The sequence below is a fragment of the Leptinotarsa decemlineata genome, unplaced genomic scaffold, assembly GCF_025532065.1.
Source record: "Leptinotarsa decemlineata unplaced genomic scaffold, Ldec_3_MD MMD2_P_RNA_scaffold_1, whole genome shotgun sequence".
NCBI lineage: Eukaryota > Metazoa > Arthropoda > Insecta > Coleoptera > Chrysomelidae > Leptinotarsa > Leptinotarsa decemlineata.
Genome location: NW_027412523.1, coordinates 366,301 through 390,791, shown reverse-complemented (window position 1 = coordinate 390,791; position 24,491 = coordinate 366,301). Strand labels below are relative to the sequence as shown.

General features: G+C 35.5%; 2 protein-coding genes and 1 non-coding gene across 3 annotated transcripts in view; 2 read left to right on the top strand and 1 right to left on the bottom strand.

The window, feature by feature from the left end:
- The window catches only part of LOC111504133 (uncharacterized), a 76,040-nt gene that overhangs the window by 41,611 nt on the left and 9,938 nt on the right, over positions 1 to 24,491 (top strand). Inside the window, exon 3 of the mRNA XM_023158628.2 lies at positions 23,868 to 24,051. Coding sequence (XP_023014396.2) covers positions 23,868 to 24,051 — 184 coding nt within the window. The remainder of the gene's footprint in view (positions 1 to 23,867; positions 24,052 to 24,491) is intronic.
- On the bottom strand, positions 10,666 to 12,317 carry LOC111504134 (uncharacterized). The gene is made up of 3 exons (XM_074186640.1): positions 11,784 to 12,317; positions 11,602 to 11,725; positions 10,666 to 11,445 (listed from the first exon to the last, which is right to left on the bottom strand). The coding sequence occupies exons 1-3, from the start codon at positions 11,952 to 11,954 to the stop codon at positions 11,330 to 11,332; spliced, it is 411 nt and encodes a 136-aa protein (XP_074042741.1). The 5' UTR covers positions 11,955 to 12,317; the 3' UTR covers positions 10,666 to 11,329.
- On the top strand, positions 19,634 to 19,705 carry TRNAT-UGU (transfer RNA threonine (anticodon UGU)). The gene has a single exon. It is a non-coding gene; the product is annotated as a tRNA-Thr (tRNA).

Sequence of the window (24,491 nt, the reverse complement as noted above, 5' to 3'; positions counted from 1 at the left end):
GACTATTAGTTTGTGAGATAGAACATTTACAGTGACCCAACTTCTGTCAGTTTGAAAGAAATGGATAAAAAGCAATTTCGTGTGTTATTGAAGCATTGCTTTTTGGCGTAAACAATACCAGTGAAGCCAAGGCTTGGCTTGATAAACATCATTTGGACTTCGCACCAACCGTTGAGAAATGGTTTGCTAAGTTTAAACGGGGTGAAATGAGCACCGATGACGATGTACGCAGTGCTGCAAGGAGGTTGTTACCGACGAAAACATCAAGAAAGTCCACAAAATAATTGTGGATGACCGTAAAGTAAAGTTGATCGAGATAACCGAGGCTCTAAAAATATCAAAGAAACGTGTTGGACACGTCGTGCATAAATGTTTGGGTGTGCAAAAGTTCTGTTCAGAGAGGGTGCCGCGCAAAATCACAATGGACCAAAAATAACAACGAATGGATTATTTTGAGCAGTGTTTGAAGCTGTTCCACCGCGAAAACCCCATTTTATGCGTCGATATTTGACAATGGATCATTTCACACCAGAATCAAAACGATCGTCATCTTAGTGAACCGATTTCAAAGCGTGCAGAGACACTGACAGTCGACTGGCAAGGTTATGATATCAGTATTTTGGGATGCTAAGAAACTCATCAGCAAATCTGAACACATTACTGATCAGTTCAGTACCTGGTGCCAAAGAAATAAGCTCATTCTAAATACTTCAACATCGATCAGTGTTAACTTAGCTGACCAATTAGTCAATGCTCTAGCTATAATATTCAAACTTCTGAAGAAATAACATTTTTAGGGACCTACTTAGACGCCAATCTGAATTGGGATAGGCAGGCGGACTATATATGTGCTGAGCTAAATAAAGCTTATTATGCCATAAAACAGCTGAAATCCTGTTTGGATGAAACTGGCTTACTCAGTATATATTATGCCATGGCCTACCCTCATATAAGTTTGAAAATCATGGCTTGGGGCAGAGCATGGGATTTTTCCAGAGTCGTTATAGCACGAAAACGCACAAAAAAATATTGACAGCCCCCTCAATCTAGGGAAAACCATAAATTATATGATATTTCTGCTTTAGAATACAGTCATAATACAAGAAATGACGATCTTCTAAAAATCCCACAGCATTTCATGACAAGCTATTAAAAATCCCCTCAGCATAATGCCATTACGTGCTTCAATAAGCTGCCAAATGTAGTTAAACAATCACAAGTGACAAAGTATTTCATGATTGTTTTAAAACTATGCTTTTAGAAAGATGCTATTACCGTTACCAAGATTTTTTAATTGACAATCTCACAATCAAATTCAGATTATTAATTTTATTTTAGGTTAAATTTTATTTAGATTAAATTGTGTGAATGGTGTAAAATGTTCACTAAATTTGTGGGCATATATGCTTATTTTTATATGTGTGTATATGTGTATGTGTATATATGTGTATATGTATATATATATATATATATATATATATATATATATATATAGATGTGAATCTGTGCTCAATCTCTTTTTCTCTTTAGTAGCTTATAGTACAACTGACATACCTTATATACCCAAGTGTATCAAAAATGGTGAATACACATTATTATTATCATTATTATTATAATATTCATGAACTATCTTGAAAAGAGAAAAACCATCAACAGCGAATAATACATAGACTTATTGGAGCGTTTAAATTACGAAATCGTGGAAAAACAGCCCCATTTGAAGAAAAAAGTGCAAGACATTGTATTGTGTCACAAATCAATGAAAAAGATGGTAAAATTGCATGAAGTGGGCTTCGAATCACCTTTGCATCCACCGTATTTTCCAGATCTGGTCCCCAACGACTTTTTTCTGTTCTCGGACCTCAAGAGAATGCTCGCTAGAAAGAAATTTAGCTTCGATATACTCACACTCCCTACTCTACAGAGCTTCGATGAAAAAGTAATCTTCGAAATTGTGGCATATTTTGAGGCTTAAGACAACCCGTATTATAAAAATAGTATCGAAAAAAAATTTATTACCGATATAATCGTTGTTACCACATTATCGTTATTATATTTTTTGCTGTTAATAAGTTCAACTTTGATTCCCCTGTATACGTACATGAAAGCTATACATAGATTGCAATTAATAATTACTAGTTTCCTTCTTCGACTCGCAATAATAATAATATTTTCCGTGAAATCGATACAGGCAACGCTAGATTAAAGATATAATTAAAAAATGAATCTTATTTCCGCATAAAAAGTGTTACACAACTGGTATGGATCCAATCCTTCGACTCGGATGGGTTTCTGTTATTTATGGCCCCGTTCTCCTCGTGTTCATGTTTTGCTCCAGATAATTCTATTGAAATCATAAGAACGCATACTTTTTTCTGTTTTTATACATATGCAACATAGTATTTGATATCGAGCATTTCAATGTGGCATTGTGAAATGTACAACAATGAAATGAATAAATTCCCTTCACTGAACTTGCATTTGGGATAAAGAGTCAGTGGCGGATGCAGCCAGGGGGCGAGGGGGCACGCACTCCCCGCCCCCCTTGTTCTACAATTGAGAAATATACAAGAACTGAATAATTCGAGTATTAATATGGATTTGCAAAGCGTGAAGAGAATTACCAGAATTGCCATATTAATAATTATTATTATTAATGATCGTTCGCATTTATTTTTCATAGATCATTCGTCTATCTTCCCAGCATAAGTTTATACAAATACTAGCAATTCGACCTGCATAGCCTGCCTACGTTTTTTTTTCTGTCAGTTTCACATCAGCTTGAAACTAATAATAATGGCCTAGCTAAAGAATGATCACTTATGGTGCAATTGCCAATTGCCATTCAAACAAATAGAAGACTTGTTTATGAAATGTGATGAATATTTAATTCAACATGATTGGGAACAAGATTCTGCTCTGCGTATCGACGTATGAATTTATTGTAGAACTTGTTCAGTTATTTTGAATGTACTTGATTATATACTTTTGCTACTTTGTCAAAAGTTTCGTTAACATATTAGTTTCTCTAAGAATGCAAAAGTGTATAATTAGAGAAACTATCTCACTCTCATCATTTGGCAAACTGCCCTTTTCAAAATACTGATATGCAAGTCACGAAGACCATCGATTCATTTTCATTCCGAAGCTTTCACTACGACATTTCAATTCAGAGTCGTAAATTTGTCACGATGTTAACAGTAACAAGAACAGTTTTCACGCCAACAAATTCCAAAAACGTATTTTTTTTCACCTGGTCAGAAGAAGTAAACTTCTGTGGGAAAATTATCACTTGGTGTAAGAAACAATTGTGAATAGGACTGCAACAGCTTTTAACTACTCTTTCACCGGAGCGTGATTATGAAAACAATGAAATTGTCTGCTTAGTTTCAAACGGTTTAATTAAACATCTCGCGTTGCCGTGAAAAATAAACTAATTTACACAATAACTGGCATTCCTAGAACATAGTGATGCGCATTGAGAACGTTGTAAATATCACCTTCAGCATTCTTTTGTATAAAGAAATCTGATTCTGAAATCTTTTTGCGAACGAATTTTAAGGGAGTTGCACTCTATCAATCAAAAAATATATAATTGATGAGAAAGGTTGATATTAGATCGAATGATTTGTATGGGCTGTTCTCAAAAAAATTTGAAGAGGCAAAGAAAGGAAGGAAGTAATTATTTTAAAGAATTTTCAGACATTCCATATATTTGAAATGGAATCCAATCAGATATCAATCTCAGGAGTCCTACACAATATAGTAAATGAAAGGAGTCAAATTCAACTTACATGGAACATTGTCATTCTCACTGGTAGACGTCCGATGTTTCGTCGTAAGACACTTGCCTTATCGACTCTTCAGTACCAAATACGGATAACATTATAAAAAAACACTCAATTCGTTCATAAAATTACGACTTTTTGTCACGGAATGAGTTGAATCCACCCATGTCATCGATGACAGTACGTAAATAACATTCATTCGCTTATTTGATTCAATCCCAGCCAAAGGAATCTACACATCTTTGTATAGAGTTGATTTTTGAAATTGATCGCTTCCCTCCTTTCTTTAGAAGATATCCACATTTTTTGGTATGAAGATGGAGCAGTAGAAAGCCAAAAACTTTCCCAAAAATTTCATTCAAAATTTTTCAGACCAGAGAACCTTGTTGGAACACTTATGATTTCAACACTTTCGTGAGTTTTCTTCTTCAACAACATCCAGTAACGATATCTATGTATCTATAGAGTAGGGAGGGTGAGTGTAGGCCCATAGCACTTAGGTCACATGTGACCCATTGCAATCTTCTCTAGGAGATGTCCTCTAAGGTCATCGTCCATCCTGTCCTTTCCATGGAGGTGAACAGGTCACTAAGAGGCATCTCCTTTATATCAACAGGTATAGGCCAAGACTCGCCGAACACACACTCTCTTATTGACGATCTTCCTGTTCCCACATCCTGCATAGAGGTGTGTGCACTAGCCCTATAATATGAAGGTGTATCCTTAGTTGACTGTGGCCAGTCAGACATCCTACTGTCAAGCGTAGGTTTTTCCTGGTCATCGCCAGATATTTCTTCGGCGCCAGCTTCCCACCGTCGCCCAGGGTGATCCTGGCAAGACTGCATCCTTTGATTCCATCCCATTTCTTTAGGGATTGAGCTTGGGTGTGACGTTTGGCTGGTTCCGCAATTATTGAAGACATCAGGCCGTAGGTGCCACTGGGCCATAAAATTCTTAGTCCAGTCGCTTCCTTGGCTAAAGAGTCGGGAATGCGATTACCTTTACTCCTGTCGTGCCCTTCAACCCACCTCAGAATAATTTTGTTATCTACCGAGGCTTTGGCTAAATCTTATTGGCACTCTAGTATTAGTCTTGAAGTAACACGTTGTCTGTTCAAGACTAATAGGGCTGGTCTATTATCAGTGCAGGTTTTTATGTTTTTTCCAGAAATTCCGTTCCTGGTTATTTTTTTTGTGGCGATAGGGATACCAGCAAGTTCTGTTTGTACCACGCTGGTATTTTTTCTCATTCCTCACCTAATCCTTAGGCTTTGTGATCTGGAGTAAACTCCACACCCTGAGCCGTCTTTGGTTTTGAGCCGTCTGTATATATGCTTATTGCATTTATAGCATCTGACTCTATGTTCTATTTTATTTGTATTTTGTAGGGTTTATCAAAAACGAACCTGGGTTCAATTGCATCACTGGCTGCCTGCAGCAGAGGTTACGCAGTAAGCGCTTTTCACTATAGGCCTAACCTCAATTGACCCATTCCTGCTTCGAGGTTTAAACCAGCCGTGCGCAATCGTAACATGGCCATTAACGCAACCTCCTTAACATACAGGTCCAGAGGGGACAGACCAGCAATCAATTCCATTTTCCCGAATGGTTTTGTCCTCATGGCTCCTGTGATGTTTAAACAAGCCAGTCGGTGTATTTGATATACTTTTTGGATGGCTGTTGCTTGTAGAACTTTCGGTTCCCATGCAATGGCTCCATACGTTAACATAGGTCTTATTATTGCAGTGTAGATTCAGGTGACCACACGGGGTGAAAGACCCCATGCGCATCTCACTGTTCTCCGACATTGCTCATAAGCCACATATGCTCTTTTTGCTCTACTCTGTAGGTGACAGTTCCATGTTAGCTTCCTGTTGAGGGTAGTACCAAGGTATTTCACCGCTTCAGAGAAGTTTAGTTTACTTTTGAAGATTTCGGGAGGTTTTAAGCCCGATAAACTTCTTTTCCTGGTGAAAAGGACGATCTCAGTCTTATTGGGACTGATCCTGTGCTCTACATACATTCTACTATATATCTCAGGTTAGGTGGGAACCATTTTTTGGGCCATAGATTTCCAGGACTACTCGAAGTAGAAAATGAAATGATATCTAAAATTTGATATGATCAAGAGTTTGTGCCTCTTCAATTTTCTGACTAAGAACGATAATAATCAATAATCTCTGTCAGAAACTTTTCCATTCATTTAGAACAGTCCAGTCATTCAATATTCGTCTCTAGATCATTCAGGTTAGCGTGTATAAAGGTCACAGGTCTGGAATTCATAATGTTTTCATATCCTGTATCTCCCTCACTTTTTGGTGAACTATACATATGAATCTAACCAAAAATGGGATAAGATAGCACTTCGTCTAGCACCTATTTGAAGAAAAGGTTTTTCTCGTTATCTTTCAAGTGACAACTCATTCAATCTTCCAACTAGTCTTATGAAAAATTCTGGAGCATAAAATCTACTTGAACCCGAGAATCCTTATTGATGATCATGATAGTTTTAGGAATTTGGAACTTCTATCTTATTTTCACTTCACCATCACCATCATCATCACCAGAAAATAGATTCAATATCTTCTGTCTGTACCATACAACAAACTCCAAATGTGAATAATTGAGATCACTTTATTAGCTAGATGAGAACTGAAAATATTTCAAAACAAGGAAGAGAAGAATGAATAACGGAAACGAAAACAAGACATTCGAGTGAGAAGTAGATTGACAGCAAAAACTGAAAGACTCATTACTATATACTAAGCTTCCGGAAAGCCCACAAAGCTCAAAGCAAAGTTCAAGAATCATGTGATGAAGTTTAGGATATTTGATTTGATAGAGTACACCTCCCATGAAGTTCGCAAAAAGATTTCAGAAACATATAAAGAGAATTATATAGATTGAATTACCAAATTTCACATTTCACATCAAAAAGTAGGGATACACAGGAAAGCCTCGAAGAAATTTTTTCAATCTTAGACATAACGTTTAACATGAGTTAAATGTACAGGTAAAAACATCAAAACCTCCAAGATGAAATAGATACTTCTTATTCTTCAGTCCATTTGTCAAACTTCGGATATCCTACAGAATATACACACATCGGAAAAGTCTAGGGATATTTTTAAAAATGGCAATATTTTTTTTTTAGATCGCTTTAGGGAAAAAAAAGTTGACGGGGGATTATTGAACGAATGTAACGTACAACAAAATTTATTAAATGGTCAAAAATACTGAGTGCGCATATAAGCAAAACTAAAAAAAATATGGCTCCTCTTTGGCACCCCGAAAAAAAATCATAATACAAAAAAAATTGGAATCAGTACAAAGTATGGCCTCCACGCTGGTTTATTACGGCCCTACATCTATCGTGCATCGACAAAATGAGATTGTCAATGTCTTGTTGAGGTACATTTGCTCATTCAGCGATTAAAAGCTCTCTCAATTGAAACGTTGTGTGAATGTTCCCCATATGCGGAGTAATTCTTCGTTGAAGCATGTCCCACACATGCTCGATGGGATTCAGATCCGGTGATTGTGCTGGCCATGACAATACATCAACTCCTTCGTTGGTGAGCCAGTCAGTCACTAGACGCGCGACATGTGGACGAGCATTATCGTACATTAGGTGGACGTTTTCACCAACAGCACCAGCAAACGGACGGACGATAGGTAGAAGAATGGTGTCGAGGTACTGTCGAGCTGTTAGGGAGCGATTTGAAAAAACGAGATCGGTTCTGCCGCCGATCATGATTCCGCCCCATAGCATTACTGTACCACCTCTGTATGTGTGGACTTCCTGGACGTGTCTCAAACGTTCATTATTTCCAGGTCGTCTCCACAGTCTTACTCGACGAGAATCTGGGTGAAATCCAAATCTGGATTCGTCTGTAAACAAAACTGTGGCCCAATCATTCGCATCCCAGTTTTGATGTTCTTGACACCACTATAATCTTCTACCGCGATTGCCTCTCGACAAAGGTGGACATCTAAGTGGCCTTCTGTTGTGGAGATCTGCTTCATGCAGTCGATTTCTGACAGTATCACGACAAATGGTTACCTGGTGCGTCTGCTGCAACACGTTAACCAACTCAGGTGCTGTGATAGTCGGTTGTCTTCTTGCGGTTAAGACCAAAAATCGGTCTTGAACTGCAGTTGTAGCGCGTCCTCGCCCTGGATGTTGTTCGGCTGGACTGCCAGTTTCACGGAAACGCTGCCACAATCGACTGATAACACTTTGGGAGACCCCCAAACGAAGAGCTACATCATTTTGTCGCATGCCACCTTGAAGAAGCCCTACAGCTCTATTCATCTCAGCCAATGGTAAGTGATGGCGTTCCATGTTAAAGCACAATATTTCCAGTTTAATTGCTGAGCAAGAACTGCATAGAATGTACAAACTCGACACTTTCAGATTATTCATTTTAGCCGAAAACCTACAGTTTGTAAAAAACTTGATAAAAGATTAGTTACCGTTTTTGCAGGCTTTGTTCAACCCATAGAAATCTACAGGGTGGTCGAGTGTACCAATTTAATCGAAATTAAACGACCTCATGCATTTATTTTTATGATATTTAGTATGTTATAAAAATATCCCTAGACTTTTCCGATGTGTGTATAATGGTATAAATGAGAATCCTAAATACTTTCAGAATCAGATATGGGCGGAAATCCTAAACAGGTCTACTCGAGTCAACTTGAGAACTAATTCCAATCATTAATATATTCATAACATGTAGAATCTCAAGTTATTGTGATCAATATTTTCAAGGTGACATGACAGATAAGGTTAGTTGTTTACAGGTTTTCTGCTGCTAATGGTTATTTTCAAAAAGTTCTATATTCTGAGATAAAGTGGAAAGAAATTTCAATATGGGGTAACAGTTACAGTAACGAATAACCAAATAAAATTAATTATAATATGTGTACAATATTGTTGCTATTTCTGAAATTTCTAATGTTTCGGGAAGCTTTCTCAAATTAAGAACATAGACACACATTTTCAACGCTATTTTCGAACAGGGACGACTTTTAGATCTTCTTAAGAATTTTTTTAAATTTCTCTTCTTCGATTGACGACTTGTTTATTTTGTGGAAATTCATGTTCACTGAGGATACACTACAAAAACACACTTTTGTCTATTTTCCACTATATTTCTTTATTGAAATATAGTGGAAATATAGTGGAAAATAGACAAAAGTGTGTTTTTGTAGTGTATCCTCAGATTTTTTTAAATACTTCACCAGAAGTCTTCAACTAGCAGGTCTAGAGTAATTTGAGTTTATGTAAAAAAGAAGTACTATCAGGTATCTATAATACAAATGATTCTGTGCCAAGTTTGTTTGAACTAAACTGACAGGACTATAGAAACTGTGGTTATCCGTGTGATCGACACCAGGAAAAACGACATACTGATTGTATTGTCTTCTGAATTAGGCATGAGGAGAATGTTTGAATTCTTCCGGGTTTGGAAAGGTATGGCACCGCTCATTCTACATTCTTTGATGAACTGCTTGAGTGAAACTGTGCGTTAATGTATATTTCATCGCGACCATCGTGTCTCTGATTTCGTTACAGAAATAACAGAATAGAACGGGAACTTGATACGTGAATTCAACAACGAAAGATTTTCCAGTAATAACTAATAGAAATAGATATTTTCACGACTCGTATAAATGCCTAAATCACAATTGAAAGTAATGGGAAACGTTTTACTTTCTTAATTACTGAAAACGGCATAAACCAGAAGTAGAACTTAATGAGATAACGGACGAAATGACTGATGTGAAAAAGAGAATGTTGTTGCAACATTTTCATTTTGGATATTATTCTTAATAATGTGAACTTTTACCAGCTTATTGCATAATTGATACGATTTTACATGAATTTCTACTTATTAACAGAAATGTTATAATAACGAGTGAATTTCTTTTTGTTACAGTGGTGAACGTTTAATTTCTCTTACGTAACAATAATAATATTGGCAAAATGGTGAAAAATAGAATTTGTGAAAACAAAATGACCACGAAACAATTCTCATGGTTACTTTTCAGGAAATTCCAACCATTATCTGTATATTTCCATTACTATATATCAATTCAAGGTTATGTGGGTAATGTATACATATTTATGATTATTATTAGAGAAGTATCTTTGAATATAAAGAGAAAATCGATTCAGAACTTCGAGACATTTTGATTCACTACCACTACCATGGATTACCTTTCAAAAAATTAATTTTCTGGAGAGCTGAAAAGCAATGAAGAAAAGTCAACTGTTTATTTTTCATTTGGAGAAACCATATTTATGATCGATTGGTATGATGTTTCCAAATATTTGACAGAATGTGAGACAGTTTTTTCAGTGATACCAATGATAGCAATTTCAACTCTTTTCTGATATAGGGTGAACTCATCAACTAAAATATCGAAACTATTATTTTTGTAGCGAATTAGGAAGCTCAACCCAATTGTACAATTGTGAAAAATTCATATGGCTAGAGCTTGTGGTTGATACCTATGAAATGAAGCATTCAATTATGTTGGAATCAAAATCATGAAAAAATGGCAGAAACTACATTGTTGAAAGCAGTAAAAATCCTTGATATTTCATTATATTTCCATATCCAAAATCAAATTTTCTGGTATACTTTCCACCGGTGTTATACATTGATGAAAAAACGATTATTAGAAATCACCAACTGATATAAATATGAATTACTGAATTTAATTTTCACATACGATGGATTTTTGCGATGATTTTGAATGTTTGTTAACTACGGGTCATGAGAATAACTTTCTCGTCAGTGGTTCACATTTTAAAAATCTACAGGAGATGTTGACTGTTACCAAAATAATTTTATTTCTGACCGGGATATTATAAGCTTATATCATCATAGTTACGCTATCAATAAAGAGGGTCATAACTCCCTTGGGACATTATAGATTTTATAATTCCCTCTACCTTTCACAAGTAAAAATAAATAGAAATGAAAACTGAACCATATTTTATTTATTCACGTCATTACAAATAATAAATGTACAATTTTGAAATGTTCCCTGAAAATAACTTCCGCCACTGGAAACAATTTCTTCTTTTGTATGGCTGGAGCTTCTGTTCACTACAGTCGAGGTACCTGCCTCTTCTGATGACAAAGTAGACAACATACGCGCCGTTTTATTTCTCAATTCGATGCTATCCTCCAAATACCCCTCCGCCACCGTGGAACTTTTCCAACCTCCGTGTCTTTTTAAGTTAGTCATAGTTGCTCCTGCATTGGCTAGAGCAGTAGCAGAAGTGCGACGAAGGCAATGTCCCGTATAGGAAGATGAGTTTGGCAATCCTAAATACATTGCGATTTTGCTGGGGATTTTCCCAAACATGTTTTTTCCAATTGGCTGAGATGTACATTTATTTTGTCGGAAGCTCAAAAAAAATCGTTCAATACCTTTAGGACGCAAAGAATATAAAGTCTTAATAAAGGCAAAGCGGAGAACTCTTTTTCATCCACAACTGTAAATTTCTTCGATACACAAGTTTTACTTTCCGGTACGTTCACTACCATAACGGAATCCCGGTCCTCTATATCCGATATCTTCATATTCAAAAGTTCCTGACTTCTGCATCCTCCAAAATAACCCATAATCAAAACAACCTATAACAAAAAAAAAGGAAATAAATACACACAAAAAGGAAGATAAGAAAAAAATTACCTTATGCAATAAATGAATATCATTAGGAGCGTCCTTTAGGAATCTGATAACATCTTTAGGAGATAAAACAGCAGACTTTTTCGGCTTATAACTCTAACTCTTCCGTTTCAAAAAAGCCTGTAGTTCATTGAACTTGGTGATATCTCGTTTCTCATGTATAGTCACCATCGATTTTAGCATTGACCATTTAGTCCATAAAGAATTCGGACTATACGTTTCTGACTGAAACGAATAAACACAATTACTACCAAATACTACCGAAAAACAGAAAATTCCTTACCAGTTCTTGAAAATATGCCAGAAATACAGTTTCAGTGACATCTTTTGGCATAACATTTTTCCGTGTCAGCCAGTCCAGATATATCTTGTATTCTTTTTGGTATACGGCTTCACTTTTCGATGGAATTAATGATTCTCTTGCTTGTTCAGCTTTTTTCAAAATATCCTCCATTATATTTGGGGTAGAAAACACGTTTTCACCGCAAACACAGCTTGATAACAAAGTTCTGTTTATAAACAAGTAACATAGCAACAACCTAGCAACAAGAAAACTCTACTATAATCAACGGTACCTGATTCAAATATACCGGGAAGGTAATGAATTGGTACATTTTTCCGTTTCAAAAATGAACAAAATTTTATTGAAATCGGTCAGAAATAAAATTATCTATGTACCACGGGAATTAATGAGCCTTAATAACCTCAGGCAATTGCTGTCCCTCGGGCCAGAGGCCCTCGGGACGCAAACTTTGCCATCGGTAATTTCCTTGATACATAAATAACTATTAAATTTAAAAAACCTACCCACATTGTAATCTAATCAGTTTGTCGAATTTATATGGCATCGGGTAGGAAAAATTAACATGTTTCATTGGCTTTGTGAATATTTATGAATGAGATCTCGTGTATGGACGATTGGTGAAGGCTTTACACACATACTGACATGACATTGAAATGAGATAATGAATGGTCATTCTAAAAAATATCATATAATAAAGATATAGGTGTGCCCCACTTAGATGTGAGTTCATTAATTAGTGTCGGCTAGTCAACTATGTAAGAAATCACCAACTTGGTTGGTAGAACGGGCTTTCTGGTGATTCTGAAAAAAGCTTCCCAATTGTCTCGGAAGATGCAGAGGAAAATAAACAAGTTCTGGAATTTGTCTCCCAAATTCGAAAAAACCACCATGAATATATCTGATTCAGTTTCAAGAAATTTAACTTCAAATTCCTCATTTCGTTGGTCCAATGATGGGAAGAAGCATTGCATCCGTGATTACTGGAAAGAAAACAGCGGTGGCGAACGTATCACCAACAGCTACAACAATTAGATCAGTGATACGTTCCTCAGTCAAAACCCTTGGGTTTAATGGGTTGAAAAACTTTGGCAATACCTGTTTCATGAACAGTGTAATCCAATGTTTATCCTATACGAGATGGTTACTGGAATATTTGAAAAAGGATGAGTACATGAAAGATATCAATACTAATATTTCTAGTACGGAGGATGCTTTAATCAAAGCTTTTGCAGAAGTTATCAAGAAATTGTGGTCAGAAGATTCATCTGAAAGAACAGTGAACACAGTCTCCTTAAAAAGTTAGATTCAGAGTTTTGCCCCTTTTAGAAGGTTTACATGATGACGTTAATAGAATTATTGAGAAACCCAAACCGACCTTGACCTCTTTTATGAAAAGGAGGAAACGAGTTCGCACCTTTGAGCGTTTTGTAAAGTTATTTTTGAACTGTTCATTTTAATTCTAGAAAAATATATTGATAGATTTGATCCAATCTGAAAAATATTTTTGGGAGCAAAAGGGCTTGTGTTTTTCAAAAATTACTCCATATCAATTTCTTCATCACCTTCCAATATCTCCAATCAGGCTCTTGATGGAAATAACGAAATATTACAGCAGTACAGATGGGGATATATGAAGTCGTTCATGCAGATGAGAAACAAGAAATTGCAACACATCAAGTAGGCCAAACAAGTCGACTCACACAATAGCAATGCAATGATATATTACACGTCATTGTAAATGCGATCATTACAATGTGTTTAAGATATAGACGCACAACGGAAGTGAAAACGAGGTGGGTAAATATTGAGGAAATGTCGACAGGCTTGAAATCGAATATAATTATAGAAATATAAAATGGGCAAGTAAGTATTAATAAAATTATTCCTCGTTTATAAATCATTTTATTTATAAATATTGTCAGAAACACGTGTACGTGGTTTTACTTTTCTTCTTGAGTGATATTTTTTCTTTGAACCCGGAAGTCACTTAGGTAGCTATAGCTGCCTACGTGGACATGTTTGATGATTCATGAGTGTTCTACATCTTCTGAATGAAACCACAAATGTGTGGTTGGCTCCTGTTAGAGACTCCTTGCATTATGATGTTCCTTATTTCACAGTTGCCCCAACAGAAAAGCTGATATCAAGCACCTCAAAGATCTATGCTTTTGTACTCGATATCGATTGAAGTTTTCATCGAATTAAAAAAATAAATAACCATTCTAGATTCTTCTCTAAGTTTATACTGTTGTTAGTAGTCGGTAAAAACCAACTCAACCTAAGGACTTTTTCACATGGGGAGCTTTACGTCTCTCGCTCCACATCGTAATCTGCCATGATAAATACTGTGAAGCATCAACAAAGGAGAGCCGTTTTCATTCCTCGTGGGGAAGCCCACACTCATCCTTTTGCATTTTGATGAGGAGACTCCCCGGCTCGACGTGCAGGAGACAGAGCACTCGTTGTAAAAAAATTGTCATAATAGTTAATTTGTTCTTATCTAGGTTCAACTGTTGGTAGCGGAGCTATCTCACTTTAGTTGAAGTTCCTCTCGGTAGTTGCCTCTCAGTTTGTGTTCCATGGTTAGAAGTCAGTTTAGCACAAAATAATTTGTCTGAATCCCATGTCACTTTTCACTGTCAAACTTCTAAATCCATAGTACAACATGGTTACCAAGCACGTGTTTTGTCTACCTGATGAATATTTGAATGGTTCACTTGTAACTTTTAATGTTGTCATGACATATTTTTGTGTGGTTTATATTCATAACATTCGTGATACGTCAAACCTCACTAGATGGTTCCACTTATATGTGTATTTTGATAAACACTCTTCACAAACCATAGCACTACGATTTATAAATGAGTAATGAAAAAAATAAAATCTATGTCGCCGGAGAGTCTTCGTGAACTTATTATTCACTAAAAGCTGAAACTGTCAACTGTCAAGATGAACCATTCAGATAAAATCTGAAAAGAAGTAGCAACGGATGGAGGAGCTGAAAAATAACCGGAGAGGAAAACTAATTCAAAAACACAATATGACGTAGAAGACACCACTTTTATAGATGGTGCTTCCTTTTTCGAAAGTTATTGTTATTCTGTCATATACATGATAATATGCACTAGCCGTGACGTCACTTTTACATATTATGCCACCTGGGGATCACACAATATTTTGGCCACTGCGCCACAGCACTTCGTGACAAATCAAATCCCAGAATGGAATGGAAATATGCAACACGTAAAACATATTCAGCATTTTTTAGTTGTTGGAGTCAGTGTACTCTTGACAATGGCCAGATTTTTCACCAAAACTTTGATTTTATTTTTCATTAAAAGGAATAACTACTTTCATGTCCATAAAAAATCAAAATTAATTTCAATGTTTTTCATACAGGATGTTCCATAATTCAGATAAATGTGAAGTTGATGAGTACCGCTTTCTTTTCGATTCAGTTATCAAAAAAGGCAAATATTTCATTACAAATCAATGTAAACGGTGTGCCTCAATAAAATTATTTGGAGGTGTTCAAAGTCTTACTACAGAGAAATTTGCAACGCTTTGTAGCCATGTTCGTTTCATTCAGTTTATGGAATAGCTTCCAGGAATGTAAAAACCAAGGTTGTTAGTTCAAAAACAATACTATCTCGCCAGATAACAATGTTGATGTCATGCGTGAGAATTTCGAAAACATTTTCATGTGAAAAACAATGCTAGGAAATGATTTCATTTTCACAAAAAGAATTCTCATGCCAATTATACTTAGGTACATCTGTATCTCGCTCATTAGTCATATTAATTTTTATTAGCCGGTTTAAATTCAGCAACTCCAATTTGGATGAAGGTCATCAGTTTATAGGTGTCTGTTCGCAATGTTTAAATAGACGGTGCCCGAGATAAATATATACGGTGTTCTCTTGATACCTACTGAATAAGAATAATTGTTTCAACAATTCGCTATATATATTTAAAATTTCATTAGAGTAACTTAGTTATTTTGAACTCTTTTTGAATATTAATGAACGATTGTGGGTTTTGTAAGAATCGGAAATGAAATATCATTTCAAGAGAAAACTGACTTGTTTGAAACAGTTCATGCTGACTCTGTTTCTAAGATAGCCCAATTGAGGCTATGAAATAGTTCTTTGGAAGGGAATAAGAAAGTGAGTTATTAAATGTTTTAAATTCCAGTTCTGATGATAACTAGGTTTTTATGAATGATGAAAGAATACGTAGTTTATAAACCCAAGAACAGTGGATCCCAACACAACACCAATACATCTACATAATATCCACCTCGTAACCGTTGTTGAGAGCAATTTGTTTGATGAAAATCAGTTCTATCCAAAAATTGATTTCTGAAAGTTAAATATTCAATAGTTTGTAAATCATACTATTGAATGCTGCTACTTACTGTTGGTATGGATGTATGTATGTTGATGTCCGTTTAAATGGTCTGTGGAAAAAAAAAGTCATGTTCATTATCAACTCTAGTGATCTCCATTTTGTGTATTTTAGAACTTGGGTTCTATATCTTCTCAATGTATGACCACTAAGAGGAATGAAATTAATTTGAACTGGCTAAACCAATAACCATTGAATGTTATCCGGATATATATATCCAGTGGGGTCCAATGACTAATGGACCCCACTGGATGTATATCCAAGTAACCTTCAATGGTTATTGGGTTAGCCAGTTCAAATTTCATTCCTCTTAGTCGTATGGGGGTGTGAGACAACTGATGGTCATACATTGAAATGGTATAGAACCCAAGTTGCGGTCAAATTACCGCAACTGAGGGACACGGCAAGGTTCCTCGATCCAATAGCAAAAGCTAAGCTTTTGTAAACCATGGTGACATGTGCGCTTCAGGCGTGTTATTCCTGAACTGCTGCTGGATCAAACCTAAGAAGAAGATTGGGTGTATACATCCAGTGGAAGGTCCATTAGTCATTGGACCCCACTGGATGTATATCCGGGTAATCTTCAATGGTTATTGAGTCAGCCAGTTCAAATTTCATTCCCCTCAGTCGTATGGGGGTGTGAGAGAACTGATGGTCATACATTGAGATGATATAGAACACAATTCTAGTGATGTTTCGGTTGGTTTCCGGGTTTTGCCGTGGTCTTCTTCGGTTTCAATCCACAAACGTTTGAACTGCAACTGCGGCAGTCATCTTCAGTGGCGTGATCGAAGTACTCTTCTTGACGTGTCAACTGAAACTGAAGCTCTCATTTCTGCCGAGTCATTCTAAGTGCTGATTTTTGGCACGCTGTAATGGCGGGTTCACGTGTAGGTACTTCCCGCGACATATGGGTGACTTGTCTTCCTTTTAGCGCCTTTCAATGCTGTGTGCCAGATGTGTCTAGCATATGTACCATATCTGGAAAGGATGGCAAGGATGCGGAATGCTACCCGATCTGAGCTTGACTGCTGTTTAATCGGTGACCCTCGAGACAGTTGATAGTTCGCACTCAGGCATTTTGTAGCGTACCTATTACATTAAACATTTGAGAGAAAATCACAAACCACTATTCAACAAATCTCACTGTAGAGAAATACCTAGTCAACAGTTTGACAATAATATTTATTCAAATGTAGTACCTAGTAGTAGCAACAGTGCGAATAATAACAATATAGAAATTAATGGTGCGAGAAGTGTTGATAGTGTAGTTCTAAATCAAAGCGTAACATCGAATCAGAGTTTCCAGAGTTTAGATGAAAGTGCATCTGATTTAGATGATTCAAATACCATCGAAGGTGAGCCTACAGAGACTAATTGTAAAATGACAACAAATTTACTAAATGCACGTCCTGAAATAAGTTGTAATGAACAAACCAATTATCCTGAAAATCTGATTCATTTTGAGACTTTGTCAACCAGAACATGATCAGGTAGAATGAACAAAACGCCAAAAGAATTCCATAATTACTACGGCTTCAAGTAATTTCAAAATGTATCAACTGTGTTATTTCGTCAACATATTCTACGTGATTTTCTACTTGTATTTTTATTTTGTGGTGAATTGTAAATTACTGTTAATTGTGCAAATGTATAAAATGTATAAGTATGTATTAATAAATACTGTTATTCTCATTACAGACATGAATATAATTTTTTTTAATGGGAAGATGTATTAAGTACGCTACAAAACGCCTAAATGCCAACTGTCAACTGTCTCGAGGGTCACCGATTAAAATTAAATAACAAAAGTAGTGTCACTGTCAGCACAATAACTCACATGAGTAGAAAATCATGAAATTTCAACATCTTTCTTTATAGGTTAGAACTAACTGAAAAAGCGTTGAATGCATTGAGACTAGCGCTATCTATGTGTTAGGCCCGAGACTTTCCAGCCCATGTAGTACTTTATATCCTGTATATGAGCTGAAGGTTCCGAGAGGATATGAAATCGAAGAATCGCAATACAAGGCGGAACGACATAGTAATAACATTATTGCATAACGATAAGCCTTGCGTGAACTAAACCGGCTGCAGTCGATTATACTTCTTTTGAAACAACGCTTGCCTATAGCACAAAGGTCAAATCAATTCAGGACATTTCACGTCGCACCTTTGGGCTTTAGGTCACGATGCACATCAATATCTTCATCACAAATATGGCACACCGAAACCGTGAATGGAGAGTGAGGTCTTGATTTTTCGATAGGGAGATAGTTGACCCACTAGATCATTTCTCGGGTCGCTTTTCTGTTTCACGGTATCGTTCGTGATTGATATTGACCCGGATTGTGACTGGGTACAGATAATGTGCGTATGAAATTAACGCGACTTTCAAATTTCAAGTAACTTAATAACATGCAAAATGGTTATTCTGTTAAATTAGTAGTCTACAGCGCTGCCAATATATGCGATTGAATTGAAAGTTACCAGTAAGTTCTTTGAGAATGAACTATTATTCAGTGGCAATAGAAAGTAATTCTGAATAAAATATACAGTGAATTCAGAAATTTATTTTACAAGTTTTCTTTAGTAAATAATATAAATCGTTTTACTTGTTAGAAGATCAGTTTCGTTTTGCCATGGTCTCAGCAGACTAACCAGATTTCAGGAACACTTGGGAGATCGCAAATACCCACCATTGTACGGAGTTCCAAATAGAGTCTAACTCTGAAAGCCAAAAACTTCATTTCTCACTTTAGTTCACCTTACCCTGCGTATTTTTTTTGTGTAATTCAATAATGTTCATATGAAATTAGTTGGAAAGAATTCATTATGAAACTAATCGTCTTCTTCCTTTCTTTGAAATATTTCCACACTTTATTCTATAAAGAAGAAGAATGCCAAAACCTTTTTGTCATAAAAATATATCTACCCCTTTCAATTCATACACTAACGTGATTTTTGTATTGATGGGACTGCATGAACGAGTATATTGTGAATTCTCATTATTTTTCGTTTCAATATTTTTTTGTTCATCAGTCATTCAATAAAAAAATATAACAAACAACTGTAATCGAAAATAAAATTTTCATAATGACTATAAAAAGTGTGGTAATTTTATTTTTGTTATTTATATATCAATATTAATAATAGTATGTTGTTTTCTGATAAGTCTGGAATAACTCATTAAGAAAACAAATTCGACTGGTTACCTCTTGCGTTACTTTTTCTTGCAGAGGTTACCTTACCTTACATTTTTTCTAAAATACCAATGTGTTTTTTCTCCCAGTTTGAAGTATGAATTCAATTAAAAACAGAAATTTTCAAGAAACAATAATATGTTACAAACTTACAATGGTAAAGTTCTGACCTGCATATAATTACGTTATATACAACACAACAGATTTGTAAAACATGTAGCCTCTTTAGCTCAGTGGCAGAGCACTGGTCTTGTAAACCAGGGGTCGTGAGTTCAATCCTCACAGGAGGCATCCTAGCGGAAAAACTTTTTTTTCGTTGTTTAGCGGAAAAAATATACTGAAAAATACTATACGATATGAATACGATATGAAATTTTCCAGGAAATCAGAATTTAGTGTTCTCTGCACTGATGATAATTATATCAATTGGTCCGATAAATTATTACAGCTTGGCAAATCTAGCTCTGCCTCTGAGATGCGAGAATGATAAAGAAAGATGGCAGCTGTCCAATACCAACTTAATCAGGATAAGTACAATGGGGAGAAGAATTTTGGCTTAAATTAATTCGGCAAGAGTTGACAACTACTCATATACCAATAGGGAAGAGTAACACCAACTCTTCCTTTCGTACAGGTAGAAAATAATTGAAAGATAATGAGTGATATGTACCTAATTGCAAATGATAGATACTTACATTCTCATTAGAGACAATGGAATTAGGATAAACTTACAACCGATATTTGATAGATATTATTTGAATGCATAGTTACCAGAAATGACTATCAAACGTATCAGATAGATAATCTACAAAACATTTATGGCAATAATAATAACATACCACCATATACATAAATACAATTCGCACCCCTACGAACAACAACCCTCAGAAGTCGAAAGTTGTGCGAGCTAAGGATTAACGAAGTCTTGCCTTTTAACGTGTGATTCCCAACACGAGTTGGACAATAGCAAATGAAAATCGATCATTCAGACTAGGGCTTGAACCACCGACCAACAATTGTCAATTGTCAATTCGAGTGAGTGAACAAAGCATCCACGTCGAACCGCTTAGCTACAATTTATCATCTACTGTGGATACCTGGTTTTCCTCTGAAACGTCATCTCCATATTCCTATTCCAATCATATAAATCGATAATCAGATCATCCAAAGATATTTCCATTGTTCGGAAGAAAACTGTTCAAAAAAATCATCGCAATATTGCGTGACATCGTTGAAATTGAAAGTAACAGTTGTATTTGCCACATAATCTTTCAGTCTGGCCTGAACTAACTCAATTGTATTCAAATCCGGGTGATATGACGGTAATCGTAAAACGTTGTGATGTGCTGTTAGAAAGAGCTCAGTTATTTCATACCACTTGAGTTTTGACTTTTAGTTGTTCATGAGGACATGTTTCAGCATGTTTCTTCGAAATAGAATATTCCTCTCGGATACCACGATTGCATATAGGCTTTTTTAGTCGATGTCGTTGGCATTTCCTCGATTTGTTAGTTATAATATGGTGCATTATCGATCACCACAACGATTCTCAACGGCAATACCGGAATCAACAGTTCCGAAACCCTATTCTGACTATTATCAATATTCATATCGTTGTAATAATCACCTATATACATACAGCTGTGAAAAATCTTCTGATATTTTTTTTATCATATCATACAACAACATTGAATGTTTTGAATGAATAGGTACTACATTTTTCACTTTTTAACCGACTCAAAATATGTCTTTGAACAGGTACCTGAAAATGATTTATTATTTCGCTGCTTGAGAAAATAGACTATACAAATTATATAGTCTATGTTTCCCTGTACTGGTATATTTTCAATTTCACTTGCTATGTGATTTTTCCGGTGCCTCTCCCACGTATATTTCCACGTGCATTGCATAGTGAGCAATGTACTCGTATTTGACACAGATTCTGTCCCAGAACAAGACAATGAAACAGACTAGCGTTTTCTATCAACAACAAATGAAAGTTTCGATCTCCATATCTTAAATTTTGAAGAAAGCATTGACATCATTGACATTTTTCAAATTGCTCTTCCCATTTTCTACATAACTGGGAAGATATTTTCCCCACTCCGAGTAATTAATTGTCAACTTAACTACTTGTAGGGTGCATTGCTACTATGTATTGGGTTGATGTCATCGACATTTTATACATTTTCTCATGTTAACAGCCTACTCTTACCTAAATGTGCACCAAATTCCTGGACATGAATTATATAACTCAATAGAATTATAATTAGAATAATAAACGAGTCGAAAATTGAAACAGTATGTGGGTAGCATATAAATTAACAACTTCATGAATACAATCTATTATATTCATAGCTTATGTTTTCGAGTTATGATTGATTTGACATTGAAAAAAAATTCTCCAGAACAAAGCCAATTTTGGTGTTGGTTTTCATCTAGAAATACCTTGACTAATGAAAGTTGGATGACTGAAGTTCTGTGTACGAATTGGTTGAATGAACGAAAATTTTATCACTGTATATTGTTGAAAATACTTATAGAATTTATAGAATCATGCATTGAATGTTTTTCTAGAAGATGCTCAGATGTGGAATCTGAAAGTAGCAAATGATAGAATTGAATGAGGAAGTCAGAAAATTTAGTAAAAAAAATTCATGAGCGGAGATGTTGCTTATTCTCGTAAGGTCAAATAATATGAATTATGAAAAGTTAGAACCACCGGGATTGCCAGCGATTTATTCACATTCTCTGAATAAGCAACTCTTTACTTTCCTTTATTCTTATTTTCCACGAGAATTTTACCCGATATTTTTAGCGTTAGCATTCATAAACTACTAATACTCAAGATAGGTAGACGCTACAGTTTTGTATGTACAGTTGTACAGTTTTATACAGTTGGTACGCCAAAAAAATAGCTTATCAAGAAGGGTGCTAATCATATTACTTTATTTTTGAGATCTCACATAATAATGAAAATTATGATAATAATAATGATTTTTGGAGTACTTGGTGGAATGATGTCCTCTCTACTTTTGAATCTCGAAATCATTCCAGCTTGCCGCACTGAAGCAGAAATCTTAGCCGGACATATATGCAGAAGGCTGTCATTCTTGGCTCACTGCGCTTGCTCGGGGCACATGATTCTCGGACCCAATGATCACTCATGGTCGTTGGTTGATAATGCTGGCGCGCCCTCCCGAATACATCGGGGCTTCAAAGGATAGGACCTGGCCAGTGCAAACATCGGTGAAAAAATAATGATAATAATGAAAGTCTTCTAATTTTCAGTTTTATTCATATATATAAACTAAATATGTTCTTTCACCTAATCCGATACAGACCACTAAATGTCAAGTCAGAACAAACACAAACAAAATTTATTATTGATAAATGAACTTACGTTACAAGGAATATAAACATTGCTATCACTAAATTAATAAATCTCATATCAAATTAGAGGTAAAGACTAGTCAAGGAAGATTTTTTCAACATAGTTAATGCTGAATTAATAATTCACAGATCGTACTGGAGATGAAGAGGTAGATTTTTTTTATTTTCAGAAAAAAATTAACAATAAAACTCATAAATAAAATTAGAACTTACTATCTATCGAGAAATATAATGATACGCGTCCGGAAAGTCGATAACAAGAGTTCTTTCAATTCTGGTGGTAATTTTATTCATACATTTGACAATGTGATAAGATTGTGATCTTCTGCAAAATTTTGTGTGAAACATTAGAGGAGTAAACAAACTGTTTTGTCGTTAGTATGTACATTAGAGCGAAATGTTATCTTATTGTACAAATAGAAAGGGTTTTGGTATTTTAAAACTTTGTGAAAGAAGCAAGCAGAATGGAGGAACCTCTCATCATAGCATAGCTACCAGAATTAATTGAAAACACTTCTCCAACACCAGAACAAAAATGACGGTCTCTCAACGCGCGTTTCGCTAACCAAGTGAACGTCCTTAGGAGATCATCATTATCATTATGATCGAGAGACCGTAATTTTTGTTCTGGTATTGGGAAAGTGTTTTTCAATAGATTAATTTCACGCCAGAGGTTACAGTACGAACTATCATAGCTACCAGAATCGAAATTAAATCGGAACTGAGTGATTAGTCTCTTATGTGTTGTATAAATTCAAATTATTTCTTGTGGTGCACTGTTTGGAACCTTTGGTGTAGTAATGAATATTACTGGAGGTTTTTCCGACACCAAACCGTCATTTTAACACCTCGACGCGTGTTTCGATCACTATGTGATCATCTTCAAGAGGCAGATCAAACCAAGTTTGAAAAAACTCCAGTAATATTCAAATCATTCAATTTCATCATGGAAAATAATCTTATGCACCTCCCTCGACCTACTACAAAAAAATGTATCATATAGATTTGTCAAGTAGTCAATAAATCTATCTATGTATCTAAATGATAAACCGTTTTTCAGGTTCTCTGCATCTACCCCTACCTGATTCACCCGTGGCCTGTGTCTGGTATAGCTTTATGGTTAGGACTGATACAAGACCTCTTGATTCCTATAGGCTTGGGAATAGTTGACTCTAGATTTTGCAAATGGGTTTCCAGTGTATACAGATGTTCGGGGAATAGTGTCGAAGAAAAACTACCACATGGTAAGACAGGATAAAACCACATCACTTCATTCGTGATGGAATATTTTTCTAGTACCCCCTGTATAGTTTGAAACAATAAATGATGATTTGACTAATAGAGACAAATCACTCGGAATACCTATAAACTAATCAGAAACGGTATCATTTCCATATTTTGACAATTTTATTTTGATATTAACGATACTTTCTCAATAGTTTTTTCTATACAGGGATAATTTCAGATGGTTATGATTTGACTTATTCTATGAAAAAAAGTGTGTCCTGATTTGCTTCTTTTATTAATAATTCACAATTAATTTCGCCGATTTTGAATAAACTGCGTGTTTTTGTTATAAGTAATAAGAGGCTTATTTTCATGGAATTACATTTGGAATTTTAGTTCGAGTGGCGCCGCAGAGCGTTACTTAATTTATATTTATTGTAAAAATCATTGTGCGCTA